Genomic DNA, 14281 nt, shown 5'->3' with positions numbered 1-14281 from the left:
ATTTTATCAATGATTTCTGGAGTCGTAACCTCCACAGGGCGTCCAGAACGTTCAGCATCACTTGAGCCCATATGGCCACTCCAGAAATTTTGAAACCACTTATAAAATGTTCTAATCGAAGGTGCAGAGTCTCTGTAATGTTTGTCAAGCTTCTCTTTAGTCTTCTGAGGCGTTTTGCCTTTCATAAAGTAATCTTTAATCACCACACGAAATTCTTCTTCGTCCATTTTTTGACAATCACTCGACTTCCTTGATTCACACGAATGCCAAACACAAAGAAATAGACCAATATGGCTGAAACTTGGTGTGCGTTCTTTCCAAAGATACTACTAATTAAACATGATCTCGATATGCGCCGGTGGTGCCATCTCTCGAACTTTGCACGGACTTTTCAAACGCCCCTCGTACTAGCGAAACTGAGCAACTACGGCTGGTCCGCGGACCTGGTAGACCGACGAGCAAGTCGGAGTCTGCGTTGGTGCTCTCCCTCTTATATTATCCGGTAACATCGTAGAAGGGAACGAGCATGTGGAGGCAGCGATCGTTTGATCGGAGCACAATTGAACGGCGGCTGCGCTTTACTGGCAAATAAGTCGGAGTTTCCACTCCAGTACACCTTCCAGTTACGTTCAGTACTATCATAGAAGGCAATAAGGAGCTGGATGAGGCGGTCATTGGTAAAAGACAGAGGACAGACATTGAGGTGCTGTGTTTCAGTAAACTTCATGTATCAAACGAAAATCCACTGAAAAATCTGAAATTATAAGGACAAAATTGTGGCCAGTACTTGATGGAGAGCGGTGTGCTCGATCCCATGCTTCTCTATACCGCATCCAAGGGCACCACTGGCGGAGGATGACACGGCGATCGGTCGGTAGCGACAGGCAAGCGAGCGCCTCTGTACGGGGATGACGTTACTTATCTTTAGGACCTGCAATATTTAGTCCTGTCGACAGACACATACACTACCTGACTGAATGCATCCGAACTCCCTATATAATGAGGAATAGACCTCTGCATGTCACTGGAGGCGGGGAGTACTGCGCTTCCAGCAGAGAAGCAATAACAGCAGAATGGGGCGGTCAGAAGAGATCAGTGACTCCTAACGTGGACTATCATTGGATGTCAACATGAATAACAGATCCATCAGAGACATTTAAATTCTTGTATAGCTGCTCAGCCAGACTGTTGGTGATTTGGTTGTGAAGGGGAAACTCGAAGGAAAAACCATAGCTAAACCAGGAACAAGCACATCTCATTTAATGACACACAGGGACAGTCCAGCATTATGGAGGACGGCTGTAAACATTGCATGATATTAGCGGAAGGAACCACTTGTGACTTCCAAAGTGCTACAGCAGTCCAGCTAGCACAGTGACTGTACATAGGGAGTTAAAAAGAATCGCATACAGTGGTCGAGCAGCTGCTTACATTTCTGTAGTCAATGCTAAGCGAAACTGAGGGGTGTAAAGAGATGCACCACTGGGCGGAAAATGACTGCAAACGAGTGATTTGGAGTGACGAATTACGCTACATTCTCTGGCAGACCCATGGAAGGGGCTAAGTGAGGCAAACGTCAGAAGAAAGTTAACTGCCATCACGTGTAAAGCGAACAGTGAAGTACGGAGGAGGTGGTGCTACGGTAAGGTGGTGTTTTTCGTGGTTAGTGCACTGCCTTCTTACTGTGCTTCATAAAACTCTAAATGCGGGAATATACACTCCTGGAAATTGAAATAAGAACACCGTGAATTCATTGTCCCAGGAAGCGGAAACTTTATTGACACATTCCTGGGGTCAGATACATCACATGATCACACTGACAGAACCACAGGCACATAGACACAGGCAACAGAGCATGCACAATGTCGGCACTAGTACAGTGTATATCCACCTTTCGCAGCAATGCAGGCTGCTATTCTCCCATGGAGACGATCGTAGAGATGCTGGATGTAGTCCTGTGGAACGGCTTGCCATGCCATTTCCACCTGGCGCCTCAGTTGGACCAGCGTTTGTGCTGGACGTGCAGACCACGTGAGACGACGCTTCATCCAGTCCCAAACATGCTCAATGGGGGACAGATCCGGAGATCTTGCTGGCCAGGGTAGTTGACTTACACCTTCTAGAGCACGTTGGGTGGCACGGGATACATGCGGACGTGCATTGTCCTGTTGGAACAGCAAGTTCCCTTGCCGGTCTAGGAATGGTAGAACGATGGGTTCGATGACGGTTTGGATGTACCGTGCACTATTCAGTGTCCCCTCGACGATCACCAGTGGTGTACGGCCAGTGTAGGAGATCGCTCCCCACACCATGATGCCGGGTGTTGGCCCTGTGTGCCTCGGTCGTATGCAGTCCTGATTGTGGCGCTCACCTGCACGGCGCCAAACACGCATACGACCATCATTGGCACCAAGGCAGAAGCGACTCACATCGCTGAAGACGACACGTCTCCATTCGTCCCTCCATTCACGCCTGTCGCGACACCACTGGAGGCGGGCTGCACGATGTTGGGGCGTGAGCGGAAGACGGCCTAACGGTGTGCGGGACCGTAGCCCAGCTTCATGGAGACGGTTGCGAATGGTCCTCGCCGATACCCCAGGAGCAACAGTGTCCCTAATTTGCTGGGAAGTGGCGGTGCGGTCCCCTACGGCACTGCGTAGGATCCTACGGTCTTGGCGTGCATCCGTGCGTCGCTGCGGTCCGGTCCCAGGTCGACGGGCACGTGCACCTTCCGCCGACCACTGGCGACAACATCGATGTACTGTGGAGACCTCACGCCCCACGTGTTGAGCAATTCGGCGGTACGTCCACCCGGCCTCCCGCATGCCCACTATACGCCCTCGCTCAAAGTCCGTCAACTGCACATACGGTTCACGTCCACGCTGTTGCGGCATGCTACCAGTGTTAAAGACTGCGATGGAGCTCCGTATGCCACGGCAAACTGGCTGACACTGACGGCGGCGGTGCACAAATGCTGCGCAGCTAGCGCCATTCGACGGCCAACACCGCGGTTCCTGGTATGTCCGCTGTGCCGTGCGTGTGATCATTGCTTGTACAGCCCTCTCGCAGTGTCCGGAGCAAGTATGGTGGGTCTGACACACCGGTGTCAATGTGTTCTTTTTTCCATTTCCAGGAGTGTATGAATATATTGTACAGCACTGTGTGCTGCGTTACAGTAGAGAAACATTTCGAAGGCGATGATTGTAACAGCGTGACAATGCATGCTGTCATAAAGTAGCATCTGTGTGATAATGGTTTGTGGACAACAACACTCATGAAATGCTTTTCGCTACCCAAAGCCCCGATATGAACCAAATGGAACACCTTGCGGATGAACGAGAATGTCGACTTCGCTCCAGCGTCCAACATCACCAGATTCTCTGGTTTTCGTTGTTTAGGAAGAATGGGCTGCCACTCCTCGACAGACATTCACACACCTCATTGAAACTGTCCCCAGTAGTGTTTAAGCCTTCATAAAGGCGAAGAGTGGACACACCCCGTAGTAACGTCCACAAATGGGTGTCTGGATACTTTTGACCAGGTGTTGTATAAAAGTACACGACACTATCCTACTTTTCCGAACTATTAGTTCATCCTCGGGGAGGAGGAAGATATATACTGGGAAAGACTAGAAAAGAAGGCTAGGTCGCTCAGGCCTGGCTACGAGAGGAACCCAGCTGCTGTGAAGATGAAAGAACATAAATATCAATTTTTTTACGAGTCAGACAGAGGAGAAATAAGACCATTGAAAGCTATAGAGATTCGTGTATTATTTTTACATAGAAGCTTCATCTGAGAATACTATTTCGTCAGTAATTCGTACGCCATATACTCATATTTTCAATGCACTTTTACCATGTAATTTCCTCTTAGTTTTATGTTAGATAGGAAAAAGTCAGCTGTGTATATCTCCACAGAGGAATGAATCAGGCACTGTGGAATTAAAGTATGTGCAGATCAGGAGTATTGGGATATGTGCCAAAGTTCATTTAATTTATGCTGCTCAGACAATATTTACAGCACGGAATAGATATTAATTTGTAAATGAGTTTTTTTACTAATGAAGAATTTCCTATGTCTGATACAGTGCCAACTTATGACATCAAACACAAAAAGAGCAGCAGAACTCACGAAGAGGTAACATTCCGAAACTAAGTAACTGATGGCTTACACCTGGAAAAAAAAAATTCACGTATGGATTTGCATGCTTTCTGTGTATGGCACATGATAGAAGCGCATTATAACTTAAAACGCTCCTTCTAACAAGGGAACCTCCCCATCGCACCCCCCTCAGATTTAGTTATAAGTTGGCACATTGGATAGGCCTTGAAAAACTGAACACAGATCAATCGAGAAAACAGGAAGAAGTTGTGTGGAACTACGAAAAAAATAAGCAAAATATACAAATTGAGTAGTCCATGCGCAACATATGCAACATCGAGGAGAAAGTGAGCTCAGGAGCGCCATGGTCCCGTGGTTAGCGTGAGCAGCTGCGGAACGAGATGTCCTTGGTTCAAATCTCCCAACGAGTGAAAAAGTTTAATTTTTTGTTTTCAGACAATTATTATCTGTCCGTCCGTCCGCTGTATTTGCTGGATTCATATTGCCCACGGAATACATCTCACATATTTAATGCACTCTCGTCCAAAGTAGCGAACGGTCAACTGCCAGCCAGGGAGCCTCGTTAGCAGGAATACTCTCCCTTCCGTGCGCTGTAGTCGACTGACATGTGTTTCGATGTTTGTTTAGGTGTAGCGTTCCCAGTTACCTCGCATCGGACGGACGGACGGTTAATAATTGTCTGAAAATAAAAAATTAAAACTTTTCACTCGAGGGAAGACTTGAACGAAGGACCTCTCGTTCCGCAGCTGCTCACGCTAACCACGGGACCACGGCACTTCTGAGTTTACACTATCCTTGATGTTGTCATCATGCACATGGACTACTCAGTTTGTTTATTTTGCTTATTTTTTTCATAGTGCCACATAACTTCTTCCTGTTTTCTCGATTGATCTGTGTTCAGTTTTTCAATGCCTATCCACTGTGCCAATTCATAACTAAACCTGATGGGGGTGCAATGGGGAGGTTCCATTGTAAGCAGCGGAGAATTGTGCTACAAAAGAGCTGTACGGATTGCACTCCCACAAAGTAGGCGAGAATTTCTAAAAATGTAGGAGACACAGTGAGAATGCAGAGACGTACCGTGAGGCCGTGGTTCCAACAGGTTCCCTGGTGCGAACAGCCCTTATTGCTCTCGATGTCGCCTGAGCGCCGAGACGGCCTGAAGAACCTGCGGCAAGGACACATACACACCATCGCTGGAGCATCGACAACCGAGAATGAACTGCTCCTATATACATCTACCAGTAAATTCTGGTATATTAATTGTCGTGTTAGCTCCAGACGCTAAACTGTAACATTCTTGATCGTTCTGACGTTAAATCTTGACAAAGCTAGTAACCAGATATCAGTCTTTCTTCTTCATCTACTTCCACTTCACTACCATATCATTGCATACGCATGTGTCGAGGACAAGTAATTAACTTTCATATCGAATTCAAACTGTGTATACTTCAAACTGAAGCGAATGCAGTGATGTGTTTCCTTCAGTTTAGAAATCGAGTTGAACTCACGAGGGCTTAAGTCAGGGGTAGGTGGTATAGCACTTAGCAGCCGCATCAGTCAAACAAGTTCCACTGTACGTCTTTGAGCATTGTCCTGCAAAATGACGGTCAGGTCCTGCAGAAAGTCTCATCACTTCTGTCTCTAAGCTGGTATTACGTTGTGTTCCAAGAATGAGCAGCATAGAGACAGAAGTGATGAGACTTTCTGCAGGACCTGACCATCATTTTGCAGGACAATAGTCAAGCATGTTCAGTGGAAGCTGTTACTGGTTGGTGTGACTAATGGGGCTGCTAAGTGCTATACCACCTACTGCACTCCACTGATTTAAGCCCTCGTGAGTTCAACTCGATTTCTAAACTGAAGGAAACAAATCACGGCAATCGCTTCAGATCTGCTACAAATTCGTCGGGCAGCAGACCGCGCCGCTCGAACTGTCAATACAACTGGCACTGCTAACAGTATCCTACGACTTCCACATCGCTGGCAACGGGTTATACACAATGCTGGTGACTATTTTGAAGGTTAATAAAACTTTGAAACACTTATCTATTTTGTACGAGCTGTAAATAAATAGTTGCCACTATTAAAGTTCCAACCCTCGTATGAACTATATTTTTCATGGCTATATTGTGAAACATGTACTGTACGTACTTTTATCAGCAGTATGTCTAACCTTAAAGGTTAGACATACTGCTGACGAAGTGGACACAGTTGTAATCAGCAGCATGTCCGATTGTTATACATAAAGATTAGATATACTGCTCATAAAAATACGTACATTACATGTTTCACTGTACAAAGATGAATAATTTGGGTTAAAAATAAACTAAAAATTACTTACGTGGTGAAAAAACAGAAGTAGCAACATAAAAAAAGAATAAAAATGACATTAGCCTCTATGTCGCATTTCAGTCTTTGTTACACACACCATCTGTACAGAGAATAAAACACATTACCACAGTACAAGAACACATCATTAACCAAACAGGTAGATGCAACACTCCTAAATAATTTTATCGGTATGTTACAAAATGGATTTCTCATGAAACGAGACTTGTGCTTACTGCATCGGCCTGGCCCGCACTGACTGCTCCCGCCATGCAGCAGCAGTGCTCAGTCGCTCCTGTAGTAGTAGCTGTTCTTCGTGTTTGAATGACCCTGTTAACACGTGTAGATAAAACGAATATTTCAATAGGCCAATCTGGGACCCTTCTATCGAATGTGGGCGTAAAATTCCGCTCTAAAAATGATTTTGTCGATAGTGAGCGTCGCATGGAAGACGCGATGAGTGGTATTTGTGTGGGCTGCGAATGAAAAACCAAAATTGCAAATGTCTGCCAATACACGAGAGAATGCTTGACTGGCTACTAAACGTGTGGGAACGCCGTCCTGGCGGACTTTACAAGCAACCATCAATGATATGTCTTGATGCATTTCGGGGTCATCTCACTGACGACGTAGAAAAGAAGATCCACACCATATCTTGTGACCTTGTTATTATTAGTGGAGGAGTGACTACTGTATTACAACCGCTGGACGTTAGTATCAATAAACGTTCTAAAGATTACGTTCAGGAGAACGTAACAGTACAAAAAATTGTTTTGCGAACCAAATCGTGAACTGACTCCGACAGGAAAAATTAAGCGTGCTGCACCCTACATTATTGCGCACTGTGTTTCGGCTGCCTGTAAACGCATCGAAGCACCAATGATCGTAAAATCATTCAGGAAATGCTGTATTTCAAATAATCTGGATGGCAGTGAAGATGATGTGCTCTGGGACGACACCGAAGATGGCAGGGAAGGAGGAAATGAATCGATTTCGGAAGTAGACTCTTCCGAGGATTCCAGTAATGCGGACAGTATGAGTAACGAATGTAATATACAGTACGTTTCTTTGTATATCATGTAGGTAATCAAGTTAGGCGTTCTGTTTTAACAATGAAAATGTCACTTAGTACGGTAATGAGTAACTTAAAAATACGTTCACTATCGTTTGAAATAAAGTTAGCATTGTAAAATAAATTTAAACAATACAAAAATATCCTACCAGCGCTGTCCCAAAATTCCTATTTTTATTAATTTAATTTTTAAAATTGCTGTGCGCATTAAAATCGATGACGCATTAGATTCGTGTAAATGTGGTAATGCAATCGAGGTTATTTAAAAAATTCAACGGTACTGTGAACCAACAACAAATACGAGGGTTGTCCAGAAAGTAAGTTCCGATCAGTCGGGAAATGGAAACCACAGAGAAAACCAGAAACGTTTTATTTGCAACAGTTAGGTACATCTTCCACCTGCTTCTCTATATAGTCGGCGCTCCAGCTTCGAGCTCTGTCGTAGTGTTGTATCAACTTTCCAAAATCCTCGTCATAGAAAGCAGCGGCCTGTGCTTTCGGGCAGTTGTCTGCACTGGTCTGCAGCTCGACGTCTGTGGAAAAACTTTGTCTTCATAGTCAGCGGTTCTTGTGAGCAGAGATGAGACTCTGGGCGACCCAATTACGGACTATATTGTGGGTGATCAAACACTTCTCATCGGAAACGTCGCAGGAGCGTCTTCATTGCCCCTGCAGTGTGCGGCCGAGATTTGCACGAAGAAGGAACTGCTCGACAGTTGTGTTATGTGGGCTGCATGACACAGGCGAAATCTGTAGCTGGGCACTCATACTTGGCGGTAGACGCTATTCCCTACGCATCTTTAGGTGCTCATTGTTCAGTCGAAACTGAAAAGAGCGACGCGACACGATCGACGGGCATACTAGAGACTCTGCCCAAAACATCTGTGCAAAGCTTTACCGGATTTTCCCAGTGGTTGCCATTTCGCGACCGATCGGAACTTACTTTCTGGACAACCGTCGTACGACTGGCACGTGTAAGGGGCTACTGTAGCTGAGCTGCAATGATCAGTTTAACAGACCTCAGTGTTTTAGTATCAGAGCACGATACCAAAGACGATGTACAAGCTTTGTCACAAAAAATTAATATTCATAACATCGGGTTCCTGATGACAACCGGTATTCTTCTCGGCATCAGCTCGAGCGCAACTGGCAGAGCCGGGCAGGTGGGTGCTGACCAGAAGATGGGCGTGTCCTTGGGGTGGTCGCCGCGCCGCAGCGTCCACATGAGGGCGCCGCTGGCCGCCGTGAAGAGCAGCGTGAGGCTGGCGCGGGAGCGCACGGCCGGCCAGGGCGCGGACAGCCGCCGGAACAGCCACTCCAGCAGCTGCGGACCACGGCACGAGCTCACAACCCAGCCACGCTGCACTGCACAGTAACTAACAAATAAAACAGCTTCTGTTCTCGTGTAACGTGGGAAGCGGCGAGGGGAGCGAAACCGTCGCTACACTCAATCAGTGCACTGGTGTGCGCAACGACGCTCTGAGTGTGTTTTTTAGGGAATTGCCTAGTTTGAAACTGGGACCTGTTGCTGGTAAGGAGACGCCAGACCACACATGACATGTAGAGTTCAGTGAGACAAGCGATGATATAATCAAACACTTAATGATTTCAGCGTCAGCTCCACTGCACTCCCTGTAAACGAATCTTAATACTAACTAAATTTAGTGGAAGGGGTTCAAGGCTTTCCTATTTTTAGTTAGCTGGTAAAATAACGTTGAAAAAGCAGTTAAGTTTACCATTGGAATTTTTATTCTACTCACAAAATTTTTTTGTAAATTGCACTATTGATAAAAGGAAATATTTTAATACAGGATGATAAAAACCAACTGCGTTCAACAAGAATGTGAACGAATATTCCCTGAATGGGTTTCCAAGTTCTACAATGGATCGAAGGATGACCTATGCCATATCACATCTATAATCTAGGTTTAAGTTAAGTTTCATAAAAGAGAAAACTATCAAAATGGTCTACAGTGACCCTCAATTATCTTTAATTACTTATTTAACTTGTCGTAATTACAGTGGCTGATGTGGCTTCTCAATAATTACATAACAGAAAAATCATCACGTTTCAGATTTTTAACTTCTAATAGCAAATGTGAATACCACGAAGTTTAATTGACGATCGACACTAGTATTACGTACAAAGGGGATGTAACAGATGAGACTTCTGCAGTTCTGAGTGAAGCCTTATGCGCTGTTATGCGGCATCGCATGCCTTCATTACCATGATGGTGTTTAGGCAGCGTCAGGGGGCGGCGGGTGGCGCAGCTCCAAACAGCTTGCCGTCTTGGAAGCAACTCTTTTCTAACTTGTTCTTACTACAATTTACCGAAGTTGGTTTCACAAAAGCTATCTGGCTGTGTTTTCAACTGACCAATCAGGGTCGTAATGTTAACCTTAAGATCCGCCTACAAAAATTCTGTCTATCCAATGAGAAACGTTATACTTTTCGTGGTGGGGCAATGTTTTTAATGTTTGCTACGTAACAGAGATACGTATAGTCTCACGCTAAAACCTGCAGCTGGTGTGGTCCTTTTAGTGTTATCGTAAGATTTATACTGTCCTTCTGGAGGGCTCTATCTTTTAACATGGGCTGGGGGGTGGTCTTGGCCGTCGGCTGGCGATGTGGGTGTCCCTTATCGTAAGGCCTTCTAGCTGTCCCTTATCTTAGGGCCTTCTAGCTTACACGACTCTGCTCTCAGCTTCTGTTCTCGTATCTCCCCTCGGAACTTCGTCTGTTTCATGGTGGGAAGGTATGACATGCATTTAGGCATTCTTGTGTTAGTGTGTAGTATTCCATTTGCTCACTGATTGATCGTATTACTTTGGTTAATTTAATGTCAGGATTTATTCGGAACTATGTGACATACTTTTGGATTTGCTATCACGTCAGGGTTTTCATGGAAGGTGTTAGGATTTGCCTGACACCTTACAATAGTCCTATACAAATTAGTTGCAACCTGACTTCTAAGGTCACACGTATGGACGCTGTAGTGACAAGCAACGTCTGCAAGCCGCTACCACAGTGCTCCACTTTCTGTGGCGATAGAAAAGCTTCTGTCTCCAACAAAACGCATACTAAAAATCTAAATTCACTTACAATACACACCTTTACAATGCCCAAAAGCATGTTAAAAATCTCTTCTACATTTTAATTACGGCCAGTTATGTTACTTTTTTGGAATGGGTGAAATTTTCCGTCTGGGAAACAGCTTCAACTATGTTACGTCTTACATCAAAAAATTTAGAGTAAGATGAAAAAGTTTTTTCGTTGATTACCAAAATACACTGCTGGCCGTTAAAATTGCTACACCAAGAATAAATGCAGATGATAAACAGGTATTCATTGGACAAATATGTTATACTTGAACTGACATGTGATTACATTTTCACGCAATTTGGGTGCGTAGATCCTGAGAAATCAGTACACAGAACAACCACCTCTGGCTGTAATAACGGCCTTGATACGCCTGGGCATTGAGTCAGAGCCTGGATGGCGTGTACAGGTACAGCTGCCCACGCAGCTTCAACACATACCACAGTTCATCGAGAGTAGTGACTGGCGTATTGTGACGAGCCAGTTGCTCGGCCACCATTGACCAGACGTTTTAAGTTGGTGAGAGATCTGGAGAATGTGCTGGCCAGGGTAGCAGTCGAACATTTTCTGTATCCAGAATGGCCCGTACAGGACCTGCAACATGCGGTCGTGCATTATGCTGCTGAAATGTAGGGTTTTGCAGGGATCGAATGAAGGGTAGAGCCACGGGTCGTAACACATCTGAAATGTAACGTCCACTGTTCAAAGTGCCATCAATGCGAACAAGAGGTGCCCGAGACGAGTAACCAGTGGCAACCCATACCATCACGCCGCGTGATACGCCAGTATGTCGATGATAAATACACGCTCCCAATGTGCGTTCACGGCGATGTCGCCAAACACGGATGCGACCATCATGATGCTGTAAAGAGAACCTGGATTCATCAGAAAAAATGACGTTTTGCCGTTCGTGCGCCCAGGTTCGTCGTTGAGTTGACCATCGCAGGCGCTCCTGTCTATGATGCACCGTCAAGGGTAACCGCAGCCATGGTCTCCGACCTGACAGTCCATGCTGCTGCAAACGTCGTCGAACTGTTTGTGCAGATGGTTGTTGTCTTGCAAACGTACCTATCTGTTGACTCAGGGATCGAGACGAGGCTGCACTATCCGTTACAGCCAAGCGGATAAGATGCTTGTCATCTCGACTGCTAGTGATACGAGGCCGTTGGTATCCAGCACGGCGTTCCGTATTACCCTCCTGAACCCACCGATTCCATATTCTGCTAACAGTCATTGGATCTCGACCAACGCGAGCAGCAATGTCGCGATACGATAAACCGCAATCGCGATAGGCTACAATCCGACCTTTATCAATGTGGGAAACGTGATGGTACGCATTTCTCCTCTTTACCCGATGCATCACAACAACGTTTCACCAGGCAATGCCGGTGACCTGCTGTTTGTGTATGAGAAATCGGTTGGAAACTTTTCTCATGTCAGCACGTTGTAGGTGTCGCCACCGGCGGCAACCTAGTGTGAATGCTCTGAAATGCTAATCATTTGCATATCACAGCATCTTCTTCCTGTTGGTTACATTTCGCCTCTGTAGCACGTCATCTTCGTGGTGTAGCAATTTTAATGGCCAGTAGTGTACTTTACTCGGCAACGGGTTTTTCCAAAGTTCCACGTCACATTGCGTTTGCTACCTACAGGCATCGGAAAGCGGCGGCTATTTTCTTATTTTTGCAATTTGGTCAATAGTTAACTAACAACTATTCTGTTTCCTACAAAATGGAAATGCACATAGGGTATAAATCTCCATAGTGCTTTTGAACATATCTAAAATCTTTTTTGAATATTAAATGTCAGAATTACGTTGTTTTCTTGAAATAGCCTTTATCTTCTCGTCCAGGAAAGCTTGCACTGATTTCCGCTGTGGGAGTATGCGGCAACACGTTGGGAGCCAGCAACGTCAGGATACCACTAGCATATTGATGGCGGAAGCAGTCCAACGCGCTAGCTGTCAAATGCCAGATACTTTAAATCAGAATTTACATAACACTACGAACCTCCGCAGGCTCAGCACATGGCAGGAAGTATGATGTACTCCTGCTCTAGGTCCCAGGCAAAGAAAAAGACACCTAATGATTAACAGTCAAGCAGTTTTATTACGGATTTAGAGCGCTTTGATAATGGACAATCCACTGGTGTATTTCTTGTTTTCTGTCACTTTCGTTCCGAGTCCCTTTAATTGTTAGTTGCCATCCAACTCATAAAAAAACTCTGAGAAAAATGCCACAATATTATAATGATTCCTAAAGCATTAAAGAACCGAACCTTGCTGGCGCTGTCAGTTAGTGCGAGGTAGGAAGGGAGGAGACGAGGTATTGGCGGAACTAAAGCTGTGAGGACGGACCCTGAATCGTGCTTGCGTACTGCGGCGCGGCACGTTACGTTTTACCGACCTGCCAGTGTCCAGCAATGTTCATTTGTCTAGCTAAAAGCTGTAATAGAAAATACTAGACCACTACTGTCTATTGCAGGTCGCAACATACGTAGAATTGTCCGGTAAACGGGATGTGGCTAGCTACTGAAATAAAAGCTTTAACTTGGCAATGTAAAATTTCAGGTGTATTTTTACGATAAAGATCACAGTTAATACTGCCAAGCCTGTACTAAGTGGCAACACAACGTAAAGTTCACACGCACACCACAATCACTTACGTAGACAGTTTATGGTATTTACACCCGTTACCAAAGTTAATAGAGTTCACCGGATCGTTAGTGATGAAAATGCTCGCTCAAATGTTGTGCACTCTGCTCTACACGTAATACTTGTTCCAGTCTTAGATCGCACAACACGCCACGCGGTTTTAACTAACAGCCAAAAGCAATAATTTTGATATTCCGTCCGAAATTCCACACGACTTCCACTATACCGTAAACTTAAATATACTCTGTACTACTTCGCGAACTCATAATTAGCATTTTTCCGCAATTTTACAGTACTTTCGTCAGAGCTGCTTTCCATGAGATGTTACTAGTCCTAACCCTCAGCCCCGACCCTCCTAGATCACACTAAAGGCTTTGTTCCCAGCATAGCTTGGCGTCAGCCTGCATTTTTCTCATTGGCTGATATCACAATCAGCAAATCAGGTTGCAGTATTATCCCGCGCTAACCCGCGCTTTACTTGAATGACCAATCATAGTAAAACATTTCTTTCTATGGCAATTGCTAAATAAATAAATTTAGAAAAGCATCAAAATAAAATTACTCCTTCTGAAATTACCGATTAATTTTTGTTCTATTCACGATTTATTAGTACCATAAACTGACTGCACATTTAATTACAGTAAATCCCCTCTATAGTTTAACTGGTACTTCGTGAATAAACAAAACAATTTTCATTTATTTCTGTTCTTCTTCACTCATGCAACACTCACACTGCTAATTATTTCACATAAAAAACAATTATAATTATGTAAATACATTAAATATTAATAAAACACAACTTTACAACATTGTTTTGACTACGACTGCTAGCACTGTGCGTCAACTGCTGACCTCTGCCGCCTACTAGTACAACTACGTGCAGCTCTGTAACTCAGGTCCATGTCAGCTGGTGACATCTGTCGATGACTCATGCCTATAACGATGTCGTCCTAACAAGTGACAGGAGCGATGCGAAGGCGCTACGCATCAGTACCTCAGTCGG

General features: G+C 44.9%; 1 protein-coding gene across 1 annotated transcript in view; it reads right to left on the bottom strand.

The window, feature by feature from the left end:
* LOC126100560 (uncharacterized) overlaps window positions 1-14281 on the bottom strand; it is a 167739-nt gene that overhangs the window by 45164 nt on the left and 108294 nt on the right. The window contains exons 4-5 of the mRNA XM_049911216.1: window positions 8701-8849; window positions 5203-5290 (exon numbers count right to left, since the gene is read on the bottom strand). Of these exons, the coding sequence (XP_049767173.1) occupies window positions 5203-5290; window positions 8701-8849 (237 nt within the window). The remainder of the gene's footprint in view (window positions 1-5202; window positions 5291-8700; window positions 8850-14281) is intronic.

Source organism: Schistocerca cancellata, chromosome 1 (genome assembly GCF_023864275.1).
Source record: "Schistocerca cancellata isolate TAMUIC-IGC-003103 chromosome 1, iqSchCanc2.1, whole genome shotgun sequence".
In the NCBI taxonomy this organism is placed as follows: Eukaryota; Metazoa; Arthropoda; class Insecta; order Orthoptera; family Acrididae; genus Schistocerca; species Schistocerca cancellata.
Note: the sequence above shows the minus strand (reverse complement) of the source record. Positions and strands in the feature narration are given on the sequence as shown.